Source organism: Trachurus trachurus, assembly GCF_905171665.1.
Source record: "Trachurus trachurus genome assembly, chromosome: 8".
Classification (NCBI taxonomy): Eukaryota; Metazoa; Chordata; class Actinopteri; order Carangiformes; family Carangidae; genus Trachurus; species Trachurus trachurus.
This window is the reverse complement of record NC_139905.1, coordinates 424,873-439,552: the sequence shown is the minus strand read 5'-3', so window position 1 is coordinate 439,552 and position 14,680 is coordinate 424,873. Positions and strand designations below refer to the sequence as shown.

At 40.4% G+C, this 14,680-nt stretch overlaps 1 protein-coding gene across 3 annotated transcripts in view; it reads right to left on the bottom strand.

Moving 5' to 3' along the window:
• The window catches only part of LOC310989688 (globoside alpha-1,3-N-acetylgalactosaminyltransferase 1-like), a 31,006-nt gene extending 22,832 nt beyond the window's left edge, over positions 1-8,174 (bottom strand). For 2 of the 3 annotated variants that reach the window (XM_083976830.1, XM_083976832.1), the window contains exons 1-2: positions 8,139-8,172; positions 3,219-3,383 (exon numbers count right to left, since the gene is read on the bottom strand). In XM_083976830.1, coding sequence (XP_083832956.1) covers positions 3,219-3,277 — 59 coding nt within the window. In that variant the 5' untranslated portion in view covers positions 3,278-3,383; positions 8,139-8,172. Of the gene's footprint in view, positions 1-3,218; positions 3,384-8,138 lie in introns of all 3 variants that reach the window. The other variant, XM_083976831.1, reaches the window with a different exon arrangement.
• Positions 8,175-14,680: the final 6,506 nt, after the last annotated feature.

Here is a 14,680-nt window from a genome sequence, read left to right as displayed (position 1 = left end):
ACATGATAAAAGTGTGAAAGACTTACCAGTCCTGAGGCCCGGAGATCAGGTCCGTGTATGGGATCATCTGACAAGCACTTGGAGTGTACAAGGACGTGTACAGAGGGAAGTTGCTCCACGTTGTTACCAGGTGCAGACTGAGGATGGACTGTCTCGGAGGAGAAATCGTGTGGATCTTCGTCCACACGAGCCAGGCCAAAGTGTGGACATGTATGATCTTTGTCCATATGAGTCACATCAAGCCATGGACACTCCTGGGTCTTCACCCAAGCAAGCAGAGACACATGACAACCAGCAGCAGGTTTGTTCAGACAAGCAGACTCATTTGGATGTTGCAGGCACTGGAGTTACAGCATCTACTGTGCCTGAAGTGTCCAGCAGACCTGCTGTGCCTGGGATATCCAGTAGACCAAGACGGACTGTTAAGAAACCCGACAGACTGATTGATAGCATGTAATGGGTTGTGTTCTTTAAAAAAAAAAAAAAGAGGGATTTTGGTGGTGAGTGTGTGTGGTAATATTCACTGATTATTGGTTACATGTTTTTGCATAAGATATTTTTCTAATGCTGGTTTAATGTGTTATGCAGATGTTTCAGGTTGGTGACATGGCAGAAGAAAACAGATGTGTGTTATTCTTTTCTTTAAGAAGGGGAGATGTGTTGATAGTAGTGGTTGAACTACATTACCCACAATGCCATATATGCAGTCACATGTTGGTGACGTCGGTGTTCAAGATGTCTACCTGAAGTTGGTCAGTAAAGCTGCATGAAACCGATGCCGGTGTGTTCACTGAGAGCAACAAACATAACAAGTAGTACTGTAGTATTACTATTACAGTACCCCGTTGTAATACCAGCAGAGGGCAGTAGAGGACTCCATCACATACAGAGGAGTTGTGTTATGGAGTGAACATAGTCAACTAGCCCACAGCTCCTCTTCCTCCTCCTCCTCCTCTTCCTCCTCCTCGGCAACATTTAAAAACAAACTACTGTTAAAATTAACACAACATCACAACATGGTTTGACTCTTTAACTCTCTTTCCCAGCGCCCCCACGTTTTTGTAGTTTTTCTTTTCCCTTTTTAGTGTTAACTTGAACTTCATTCATCTGCACCAGTTCTCTTCTTTTGTCTTTGTCGCTTTCTTTTCTCACTTTAGTGTTGTTATCATTACTACTACTTTTATTTCTACTACCAACATCTTCCCTGTATTTTTTTCCTATCTTTTTTATTTATTTAGTTATTTCTCTTCCTTGCACAAGGTATGATCAGATGTGATTATTATTTCTTGACTGTGCTTCAGTTCTGTGTTAGGTCAAGGTGAGGTGGTGTTAGAAGCCTTTCAGCTTTCAGACCTCAGCTGCACATTTCTTTGATCGTATCTTTCTCACTAGTAAGAGAGATAACAAGTCAATGTTTTGTTTTATTTTTTATGTGCAGATAAAAGCCCAGTAGAATCCTAGGGAGGGAACAGAAACAGCTGGGATGTATTTACCACGACAGAGTCCAACAGAAGGCACATCCCAGTCTCCCCCTGGCCAATGAATTTCAAAAACTCCCCTCAGGAAGGCGCTATAGAGCTGCCAAAACTACCAAAAATATACCGCATGCAATCACAATATTAAATTCATAAATGCATTTCAGGACTTTGGAGCTCTGTACATCACCTATTTACTCTTTTATTCTTTTACTCTCTTGCTATGCTATTTACTGTGTGTTATTGTATTGTATTTCATGTGGTCTTATGCTACTGTAAGTGGTGAAGCCAAAGACACATTTCCACATTGTGGACAATAAAGATATTGAATTGAATTGAATTGAATTGAATTGAATTGAATTGAATTGAATTGAATTGAACGGAATAGTCTAAAAGTCTAAAAGTCTAAAAGTCTAAAAGTCAGTGTAGTAGTACTAGTAGGGGAGACCAGGGTTGGTTGGCTACAGGCGTTGGTTGGCACACCCCTGTTTTCTGGCCTCCTGTTGGTCACAGACTCACAAATGTGACATCAAAATGATCATCTTTTTGAGCTGCACTTATCTAGTTTGTTAAAACATCTGAAAATGACTCACTTTTTTGCTTAGTCAGTTTTTTAGTACCAAAAGTAAAAAATTGCCCCCCGCACTTAAAGTGTTATAAAATTGCTTTGGATAAAGATATTGGGAATGTGTTACTTCCAGTTTGTAGAGATAGGAGTCAGCTTCAATTTGATATGAAACTTGAAAGTCTTTGATGAGTGACGTTACCTGGGCAACATCATATATTCCCAAAAGTGGGTTTGTTTTGGTCGGGGTTGGTTGGCACACACAAACCAACCCCAACATGCAGTATACATATATTAAATGTGATTAAACATCATTTCATACAATTCAGTGCACTGAGTGAAGAAATGGGCACATGACTTATGCAGTGAAATAGGCTACAAAGCAGTGATTCTATATAGGCCTTAATGTAAATAATCTGCATCCACCCCACACAGCACATCTTAAACACAGTGAGATGGAAAGAAATAAAAATACAAAGAGGTGATATGCTATATTTAAGAATAAATGATATGTTCATTGAATATTTTCTCTTTAAAAAAAAAAAAAGCTCAAATCATTAACTGTTTGATGTTCTATGTACGTGTTATCTTGTTCGTGGCCTTAAATGCCCTGTTTTAGTGTTACACATGCAAATATATGCATTCATATACATGCTATCTTCTTAAATTTGAATATATTAGAATAAAATTTCCAATTTATTATTATATTGGTTGCTTCATGCATTCATTTTTACATTGTGCCAACCAACCCCATGAAGTGTGCCAACCAACCCCGTGTCGGGGCTGGTTGGCACAAGTGCGCAGTATGATTTTATTCATAGATAAATAGATTTTAGAATATAACTGTGGACATGGAAATGTGTTTAGTTAAAGCTGACACCTTAACCTTTCATTTAATGCTGGTTTGAATATTCTCACATAAATGACGCCAGAGTGCTATGGCAAAGAGTGAAAAGTGCCAACCAACCCCTGTAGCCGACCAACCCCGGTCTCTCTCCCCTACTCTCCCCTACTCACCCCGGTCTCCCCTACTCACCCCGGTCTCCCTACTCACCCCTACTCACCCCGGTCTCCCCTACTCACCCCGGTCTCCCTACTCACCCCGGTCTCCCCTACTCACCCCTACTCACCCCGGTCTCCCCTACTCACCCCTACTCACCCCGGTCTCCCCTACTCACCCCAGCAGCAGCGTCAGCAGCACAATCACTGGCACCACTTTCCCGTTCCAGAGCGGCATCGCAGATTCAGATCTAGATGGTCCTGGTTCAGGTTGTGGTTCAGGTTGTGGTTCAGGTTGTGGTTCAGGTTCAGGTCAGTCTGAGGAGGATCAGGAAGCTGCTGCTCTGTCCATAGAGAGAGAGGAGGGAGGGAGGGAGAGAGGGAGGGAGGGAGAGAGAGGGAGGGAGAGAGAGGGAGGGAGAGAGGGAGGGAGAGAGAGGGAGGGAGAAAGGAAGGAAATGGAGGGAGAGAGGGGAGGGAGAGAGGGGAGGGAGAGAGGGGAGGAGGAGGAGAAAGAAAAGAAGAAAAAGAAACTTTAGCACAAACTAAATAGGAAGTAAAAGCCGAGCTGATCTCAGAGCAGCAGCTGAACAGTTCAGTAGAAGTGGAGAACTCTAATGTCTGGTTGCCATGCCGACCTGGTCAACCGCTCTGTCCCTCTTCTGTCCTGTTTTATCTTTCCTGGTTTGTCCTTTATTGTTGAAAAAAAACAACAACTGAACACTTAAAGGGGTGTTCTGCTCCTTTTGCACAAACTAAAATAGTTCCTGGGTGTCTTAAAGACACGTCTGTCTGTGACGTAACATCACAGCTCTGTTCATCCGGTCTGTTTCAGTGGCCCCTCCCTCTAAATGCAAATGAACCACTCCCTCAGCATTGCGTTACCATGACGATGTATACTACTAGTACCTACTGATTTGGCCAAAATGTAGTATGCAAACAAAAGCTAAATCTGCAGTAGGCAAAGTGCCAGATCTCCAGTATCTGACCAGTCTACGTTGTGTAATGAACTGCTCCCATGACCTCGTCTCACCTGAACCAAAGATGTGTCGGTGCAAATCATGCAAGATTTGCACCGACACAGGAAGAGCAGTGAACTGAGACACTGGGAGCTTCCGCTACAAACAAACTTATAATATAGACTTATTTAATTTTTTCGGAACAATTTCTCATGTCGGGTCTTCAATACCAGAGGGACATTACAGACCAGCAGCATGGAGGAATCTGGATGGTTTTTGGTGTGTCTTTTTGGACCAAGAAAAGTGAGCTCCGTTCTCAACCGTCATATGGACATGCAGTGCTGCACGGAGCCCCGCTGGAACTCAGAGAAGCCACGGAGGACTCTGAAACTTCTCCCAGCCTGTTGCAACACAGTCTCACCCCGTTTCGCCAGACGCTTGGTCAATGCCCCCTGGCGTCAAGAACCTGACGTCAACGGAGTACCTTGATGTCGTTTGGCGACGAAATGGGACATCCATAGACTTGAATGCAAATCCCTCATCTTCGTATTCTGACGAAGTGGGTTAGATTCTCCACATCTTTATGGTGGCTTTTTATATATATATATATATATATATATATATATATATATATATATATATATATATATATATATATATATATATATATATATATATATATATATATATATATATATATATAAACTCATTCATTTCACCCTGGTATCTTTATGTTACGCAGCTCACTGATGCTTATTCAAAGAAAACGTAGTAAAAACTTGTAGACTTGTGTATATTAAATTATAATCATTCCTTTATCAAGATAGGATATGACACAACAGCGCCACTGGGAGTGTCGACAACGCAATGACAACACCTTCAAGTGTGTCGGCCTGTGTCTACTGCGCTGACACAAGGAGTGGGAATTAAACCATGTTGATTTAATTCAACAAACAGTGAGGAATCAGAACAGTTAGAAAAATCTTTTTGAACAAAGTCCAAATGATTCAAGTTAACTCAAGTCCATTTATTTATTTTATTCCAGAAAACAATTTCAGAGCACATGAATGAAACTGAGGAGTTACCATGACAACTGCATGTACGGAAGTGAATAAAATAATATCAAACTGCACAAAATGGAGACCAACAAAACGATATATTTGACTTCTAATGCATCTCTGCATTCAGAGCATGTTCACTAAAGTGAATAAATATCAAACTGCACAAAATAAAGACCCACAAAACAAAACCAGATTCACTGCATCAGGCCACATTAATAAGAAACTGATATCTTTGCATTCAGAGCAAATGGAGCAAATAATCAGAAAGTGAGGAGGAGCATTACAACTGCATGTGTTCACGTGTCTCGTGCCTTTCAATAGAAGTTATTTTTCAAAATAAAAGACATGTCCAACATCAGATGTGCATTAAATATTATTTACTGTTTTGACCAGCTGTCCACGACCCATCCAGAACGGGTCTAGACCCACGTTGGGTCCTGACCCACCAGTTGAGAACCACTGATCTAATAACCAGTAGGCCTAGTCAGTGTTAGTTAGTTAGTTAGTTAAAGCTGATTCCTACTGATGAGGAGTGTGACTTTGTTGCTGTTGATCTGTGTGTGACAGTTGTCAACTCTGCTGTTTTATCTGTCTTGTTTTAGGTGAATGCCATGTGTGTGTGATCTAAAATAAATAAACTACTATGATGCATCAGCTGATCGCTACAATCCTGAGTGTCTGGTAACATGTTTATAGGCCTATCTCTCCTCTGATTGGTTGTCTGAATTAATACATAAAGAGAAGCTGACACATCACATGACAACTCAGAGCTTCTGTTTCCTGCTGGAAGTCTGTGTGTGTGTGTGTGTGTGTGTGTGTGTGTGTGTGTGTGTGTGTGTGTGTGTGTGTGTGTGTGTGTGTGTGTGTGTGTGTGTGTGCTGATGCAGCAGCTGCTTCTTCCTCTCTTGTCACTGTGACTTCCTGTTTCTGTCCTAACAGCTGATCACCCCCCCCCCCCCCCCTCAGGTGTGTGACATCACTCACTCAGGCTGCAGACTACAACCCCCCCCCCCCCCCCCCCCCCCCCCCACCTCCCTTCACTTGACTCACTTTACCACAAACGCACAATAACACGAGCTCATAGATCTCTAACCTCTAGTCTGCTCCAACCACCACAGCACTGAAGTTAGTTAGAAGTTGGATATCTGACAGACATTCGCTCCTTCTCAACACATTAAACATTCATAGAAAATATTACATGTGTTTAAATGCAATAACAACAGGTGTGTGTCATAGAGGCAAGGCAGTTTTATCTGTATAGCCCGTTGTTACCACCAGTTTGTCTCAAAGGGCTTTACATCCCATCATAACAACATCCTCTGTCCTTAGACCCTCACATCCACTGAGGAAAAACTCCATGGAAAACCCTTTTAACAGGGAAAACCAGGAGAAAGCTCAGGGTGAGCAACAGAGGAGGGATCATCACCCAGGACAGAGATGTTGTTACACACAAGAAAACAGTTTACAGTTTATGACACAGAATGTGGGAAACATAGAGCAGGGGTTGTCAACTAGTTTCACTCTGGGCTCCACATCTTCTCATGGTCATTAAGTCACGACCCACTTTTATAGAATTCAAACCAAGATAATAATAATAATAAAAAGCCTTTAAAAACTCATTTAGCTCTTTATTGAGCAAAGTGCATTTCAGAGCACATGAATGAAACTGAGGAGTTACCATGACAACTGCATGTACGGAAGTGAATACAAAAATGTCAAACTGCACAAAATGGAGACCAACAAAACGATATATTTGACTTCTAATGCATCTCTGCATTCAGAGCATGTTCACTAAAGTGAATAAATATCAAACTGCACAAAATAAAGACCCACAAAACAAAACCAGATTCACTGCATCAGGCCACATTAATAAGAAACTGATATCTTTACATTCAGAGCAAATAATAAGAAACTGAGGAGTTACTGAGCTCTAACGCTCAGATTTACTGTATAAAATATATTAAAAATCCATGTGACCTGTTGGCTCTAAACCACCACAGGATGGTGGAGCTGAGCTGCTCTGACACACACCTGTTGTTACTGCATTTAAACACATCTTATATTTTATATGAATGTTTAATGTATTGAGAAAAGGAGCGAATGTCTGTCAGATATCCAACTTCAAACTAACTTCAGCTGTTCCCTCTGTCTCTGTCTCTCTCTGCAGCTTCAGCTCCAACACCAGCTTCTGTCTGCTGCTCTCAGCTCCAGCTACTCAACTCATCCAACCTCCGTCTGTAGTAAATGTAGAGTCTGTAGTCTGTGTTCATGTATAGAGGGTTACCGGTCTGTGTTCATGTACAGGCTGCTGGTAGTCTGTAGTACAATGTTCCCTCTAATTTTCAAAACTCCTGAGCAGAAATTCAACTCCCTGATGAGCTGCTTCAGCGACTGTGAGACAGTACGTCCACATGCTGCTGCTCTGGCCTCACCTCTACAACTCCACATATCAATACTATTGGCTGTTACTATAATGATTAATAACAGATTATTTTGACAACATCACCTAGGCTGCTGCATATCTAGCTCAGTTACAAAATACTATATTGTTTTGGCAAAATAGAGTTCACATTTATTGCCATATGAACAATATGAAAAAAACTAACTAACATCAAGTTGGTGTCATCAACTCTTGGCACTGAAGCATCTTGATATGAACAGGAATAATAATTCTCAAGCACAAACTTAAATCGTAGTTGCACTACAGACCATAGTTCAGGTCATAGTTACATTTCACAGTTTAAAGCCACATGAGGGAGAAATAAACAGGAAACTAGTCGGGGATATTTGAGTGTGCAACTTTTTTTGTCTTCTGGGCAAAGAGGAGGAGCAGTAAAACACCTGAGAGGGAGCAGTGATGTGTGTTAGTGTTAAACCTCCAGCTCCATGCTGCTGGTTCCTCTCAGCTGCTGGTTCCTCTCAGCAGCTGCTCTGAGCCGCTGCGCTGCGCCACAGTCAGCTCTACAGACCTGGTGTACCGTCCTGACTGGGATGGATGGATGAATGGATGAATGGATGGATGGATGGATGGATGAATGAATGAATGAATGGATGAATGAATGGTAGCGGGTAGCGATACCTCCGCGTTTGGCGCGAGCCGCGACAAGGAGTCCACCATCATTCACCTCGCGAGACGACCGGAAACAGAGAGGAAAAGAGAAACAACAGAGTGATGACGTATCAGACTCACCGTGTCCGCGCGCCGCTGGCCGCTGGCCGCCCACGCGCCCCCTCTGCTTGTATTTACTCCTCTTCTTCTCCGGTGTAATGCCAGTCTGGCCCCGCCCCCTCGAGGCGAGGGGCTTCCTGTCCTCGTGAGGGGTCACCTTTTTATTATTTATTTTATTGAAGAGTTCTTAGTTGGGACGTAGCTACAATGTGAAATGAGGGATGAGGGGGTTAAAAATAAAAAGTGAATAAAGTCAACAGGTTGAGTTACATAGTATCATGAAGAAGGAGAAGATAAAGGATAAGTACATTTCATGTTAGTTAGACAAACAAAGGTCTGTTCAGAACCATGGAAACAGAGAGGATAGTATTATGGTCTTTATGACTTTCTTATTTTCAGACTGACTCATTAGGTCGATGTATTCTTTGATTTTGTTTTTGAAACGGTGAGTGCAAAGTATTTGATTTGTAAATTTGCGGTTGTGAATATGAGCTTTGGCTAAAAATAATATCAAATTAATTATATAATATTGGTTTAACTGGGAAGCCGAGACTGAAAAGAAACCAAACGATACATGTTGATCGTCCAAAGCAACGTTTTTGTCGAAATGTTGACAAATAAAAGTAGTTAGATTTTTCCAAGAGGAGCAGATGAAGATGAGGACATGACCAGAAAATATGTTGAAAATCTTCTGCAGCCTGTTTACAGAATGAGCAGAGTTCATTAATGTCTTCTTTATATCTTTGCATACATACATTGGAGGGATAGATACGATGGATGAGTTTAAGATACCTCTTTGATTTTATTTGTGATAAAATATTTGTAGGGGAGGGACCTTTATCGTGAGGGGTCACCTGAGGTCACCTGAGATCTCCATCATGACGTCAGTTCTTACTTCATGAAGAATGTCTTTATTATTCTAAATGTGGTGCAGCAGTTATGACGTCATCTTTAATGTATAGCCGCTTCTTTTTGGCTCTAAACTGATCGTTATGTGACAGCTCCTATAAGATATATAGATATATAACTGATCTATAAGATATATAGATATATAACTGATCTATAAGATATATAGATATATAACTGATCTATAAGATATATAGATATATAACTGATCTATAAGATATATAGATATATAACTGATCTTTATGTGACAGCTCCTATAAACAATATTAGAAATCTTTTGGTAAATGTAATTATTCCTTCTGTTAATTTTTTTGGGGGGGGAAATCTCTTTATAGCGATGTGGAATAGAAAAAAAAATGTGGTTGATCAGTTATAGTTTTTGTCTAAACAATAAGATCAAGGAAGTATCTTTACACACAAAATATATCCAGCAAAAGAAAAAAACTTTAGAAAGATTGAAACTTGATATTGAGTAGCTACTCTTGTGATTTCTGATGAATCTATTGCACATTTATTTCTTCACTGTTTATATTGTCAGATGTTTTGGTTGAATGTACAAAGTGTTATTGAGAAGAAAACTGGACATTCAGTAGGCTACATCTGCAGGAAAAGGACATTTTTCTTTACTTTGAAAACAACCAAATGGAAAACAATTTAATGTTTTTGTACAACTCTATCGATACAGCACCGACATCAGTGGACTAGAAATGCCAAAGGCTTTAAAAACAAACTTTATTTTGGACATTTTTTTATTTAATTAATATGATTTTCTTTACATCGATGCATTTTTTATACATGATACTTCTATACTCTTTGTATATTTATACTTTTATATTTTTTTCTTCCCCTGGCTCAACAGTATTGTTATGTATATAATTGTTAATAAAGTTAAAAAAACAACAACTGTGATCTCCATGGAAACAGGAAGTCCATTATAATCTAATCAATAATCATTTAACAGACCATAATATGATTCAATGATTTTGTATCAATAACTTATCAGTGATGTCATCATCATCATCATGTTTCCATAACAACCAGAAAGTGAATGTGAGACCTGAAAGTGAAAACTGTGACGTCAGAGCCAGTGAACCTTCAAAATAAAGTTAAACCTGTCAACATGAATGTGATGAGTGTTGAGCTTTTATTTTGTAGGTTCAGAGGTTTTACTGCCTCCAACCTTTTATATAGAGTTTTATATTTAGGGTTAGGGTTTTATACCTTTTATATAGGGTTATATATATATATATATAGGGTTAGGGTTTTATACCTTTTATATAGGGTTATATATATATATAGGGTTAGGGTTTTAAATTTTAATAGAGAAAAAAAGGAGATAAAGTGCATGCATAATCAACGTTATATGAGCAAAATGAGGAGACAGAGAACAAAGTGACCAGTATCAAATAGAGACAATAGAGTAAGGTACAAAAATGTCATAGATTGAAATCCTAAAAAGACTGAGTAAGGATGTGGGACATGGAGAGAGCAGGACATTCAAGAGAAGTTGAGATGTATTTTTAGCAGCTTTTTAAAGAGTGAATAAGAAGATCTGGATCTTAGTGAAGGAGGTAGTCCAGTCCACAACATAGGACCTCTATAAGTCATATTAACCTGATGGTAAAGGGTTAATATAGAGTGAGATTATTACTGTGTCTAGTGCGGTCAGAATGTAGCTACATTATGAGTGAAGGTAAAGAAATGTTGAAAAGTGAAGTTTCTGTAAATAAACTCTAAATAATAATAAAGTCTAGTTGAGTAAAGAGTAGACTGTAGAAGTGTTAGTGTTCAATCGTCGATGAATCAAACATCTGTGTGGATGGTTTGTGTTGGACAGTCTGAAGATGCTCTACAGCAGGTTTGGTGTCAATTGAGCAGAAATTGTGAGAGGAGATTTAACCTTCGTCTTGTGTTGGCTTTCTGCTGCCATCTATGCTGTTTTAAATCAGCTGGAAAATACACTAAAAAGTTTTTTTTTTCATCCAATTTGTTTTTCTTCTCTTGGTTACATTGTCAGGCTTCCTTATCCATGAAAATGTTGGTTTTAATGTTTTTTGGTGTGGGTCCCTGGGCCTTTTTTGTCAGTAAACCCCTTGTCTTCAACTGAACCTTCCTTGTGTAGCTTTCTGCTCCATCTATGGTGTTAGAGTCGGTTCTGACCAGAGTCTTAAATCAGCTGTGAAACACACTAAAACTATTATTTATCATCCCATGTGTTTCTCATCTCTTGGTTACATTGTTAGACTCCTTATCCATGAAAAAGTTGGTTTTGCTCTTATGATTTCAGTTTGAACTCTCATTATTGTTCTTATTATATATATATATATATATATATATATATATATATATATATATATATATATATATATATATATATATTATAACCAGGTCAAAATTGACCCGAACACCACAAATGTCGTAATTTTAACCAGAGCATTTTAGAATTTTGTGGAAATGTTTGTTTGTTTGTTTTATTTTGTTTAAATTGAGGTTCCTGACAAAGTCCAGAAGCCTTGATGCTGTAAACACATTTATGTGGTACTTGTACTATGCATTTAAAACCTGAAAACAGTCCATGGAGACCCGGACACCAGAGGAAGGGTAATACGTTTTACAGTTTTTAAAGAAAAAAGAAAAGTGATGGACTTTATCATTTGTAATGAGTTTAAATGTTGTAAAGTTTCTAAAGTAGTGAGGCGACGTTTTGGTGACAGGTTCAGTTGGTTTGAGTAGAAGTTAGAGTTCCTAGGAAGAAGAAGATCATGCAGAAAATCATCATCATCATCATCTCCTCCTTTTTCTTTTTCTCTTTCATCATCGTCATCATCATCTTTTCTTCTTTTTTATTTTCTGCAGCATCATCATGATCATCTTCATCATCATTTTCTCCTTCTTTTCTTCTTCATCATCATCATCGTCATCAGCGCAGTGGAAATTCTTCTCTCCTCCGTCAGTTTCCTTCTTGTTTTCAGGCTTCACTCCCTTTTCTCGTTCCTTTTCTCTCTAAATGTGAAGTGAATGTGAACTTCCTGTCGTCCGCCTCGCTCTCTTCTCTTCTCTCTCCTTCCTTCTCTTTCTTTTCTCCGCTGCGCCGCTCTCTCTCTCTTCGCTGTAAACGAGTGAGTTGAGGTTTGAGGTTGAACCGTTTCCTGCGTTCGACTGATTCACTCGCACAAGAAAGAAACTGTTTGTGGTCAGAAGTTTGTGGACGTTCAGTGTGTTTGTAGTTTCCACTGAGTCACATATTACATTAATGTGTTGTCACAGCAACATCGGCTTCACCCCACATGTCCATAATATGATCATTTATTGATTATTGATGCAATCCATTTTTATTTATAGAGCACATTTAAAAACCAGCAAAGTGTTTCCAACAGACAGATACAACCAGCTTCATTAAGACACAGAATAAAACTAATAAAAGCAATAAACTCAACAACATGAAAGTGTTTAAAGTGATACTGTTATTGATCAGTTCATTCATTCACTCATTCATTCATTCAATTTATATGTCTTGTGTTCTTAACTGAATTTATTGTATGTAAAGTGTCTTTGAGCTTCTGGAAAAGCGCTTATAAATAAAATTTATTATTATTATTATCATCTCATGTCTGGTTCAGTTTCAGGTTCACCCAGGGTAGGGGGGTGAGGGGGGAATTCACAAGATTTCGTAGAATTTTTCTGCTTTCACAGCATCATTTACACTTCCTGTCAGAATCTGGGTTATTTAAAGGCTCATCAGAACCAAGACCAGCAACCAGATCAACCTAGACCAGCAACCAGATCAACCTAGACCAGGACTTACAGGACCTTCAGCACTTCCAGGACCTTTTGCACTTCCAGGACCTTCAGAAAACCTCCAGCACTTCCAGGACCTTCTGCAGACTGTGAGTTTGTGTTGTTGACTTCTTCTTTACCTTCTGATATAAAACAAATAGAAGCCAAAGGTTTTAGTTGAAAGAGTCAAACTGATCGCAGGTTCAAGTTCCACCAACCTGCAGAAATATAAAATGTGATGTCATCATATATTTCATTTACAAAAGGAGGGGTGCTCTTGCGCTTCAGCCGGTAAATCGGTGCTGTGTGTGCACCTTTATTACAGTAAACCTCTGCATTATTCAGTACTCCAGTTGTTTCTTTTGGGTTTAGTCCTTGTTGAAGTGACCCAATTGCACCTTTATATATTTAATTTAATTCAGTTTATTTGATCGGGACAATGCAGGTTAACATAGTAACACTTCCACTCGTTCCAAACAAGTCACTGTGACTGATGTTCTGCAGACAGACATCATAGCTAATGCTGGTTTCACACTCCCGTCCCATATGAACAATAACAAGTTGACATCTTTATGTTCAGATATTAAACGTGTGTGTGTATCAGCATGTTTCATACGGATGAAGATGTTACACAACAAGACGTTCAACATGTTTAATATCAGTTTATTTACAGAAACATGAACTGACATGACAGATATTAATGCAAACAAACACACACATGAACATGAACATGAACCAAATCCCTCGCCGATGACGATGACGATGACGATGACGAAGAGGACGATGACGACACAGTCGAGCATCTTCCAGTGGAAACGTCTCAGATCTTCCTCATCGTCATCGCTCCATGTGGTGGTAGTGATGTCAGCAGCAGGTCAGAGTGGCATCGTCGTGGAAACTGATAGATACTAGACCTAATAGATAAGTTTCATTTCAGCTCAGAGACTCAGAGACCTGAACCCGGTCCGGTCTCTGACTCAGCTCTCGCTTTCGCTCCGTCGCAGCAGCAGCAGCAGCAGCAGCAGCAGCGGCGTCGTCATGGCGTCGGCGTTGACTGGAGCTGAAGTTTCCAGAGCCTCAGTGGAAACTAACCCCACCCAGACCATAATAATAACAATAATAACAATAATAATAATAATAATAACCCCCGACCCGGCGGCTGAGTGGAAACTCCTTCCCCGATAATCTGAACATATGAAATGAAACCGTCGTCTCGTCTCTGACGCTCGTCACCGTGGAAACTTGATGATGGGAATCGAACCGTGATGAGTCACACGACGCGCGGTCCTCGTTCATAAATACCAGCGCCTCGTTGGCTCCAACAGAAGCTCCGACGCCACGACGACGCCACAACAACACTCAGGTCAGAATCCACCTGCAGGACCAGACCCAGACCTGGACTCTCAGGACCCGGTGCTGGGTCTAGATGTTGACCCTCAGGACCCAGTGCTGGGTCTAGATGTTGACCCTCAGGACCCGGTGCTGGGTCTAGATGTTGACCCTCAGGACCCGGTGCTGGGTCTAGATGTTGACCCTCAGGACCCGGTGCTGGGTCTAGATGTTGACCCTCAGGACCCGGTGCTGGGTCTAGATGTTGACCCTCAGGACCCAGTGCTGGGTCTAGATGTTGACCCTCAGGACCCGGTGCTGGGTCTAGATGTTGACCCTCAGGACCCGGTGCTGGGTCTAGATGTTGACCCTCAGGACCCGGTGCTGGGTCTAGATGTTGACCCTCAGGACCCGGTGCTGGGTCTAGATGTTGACCCTCA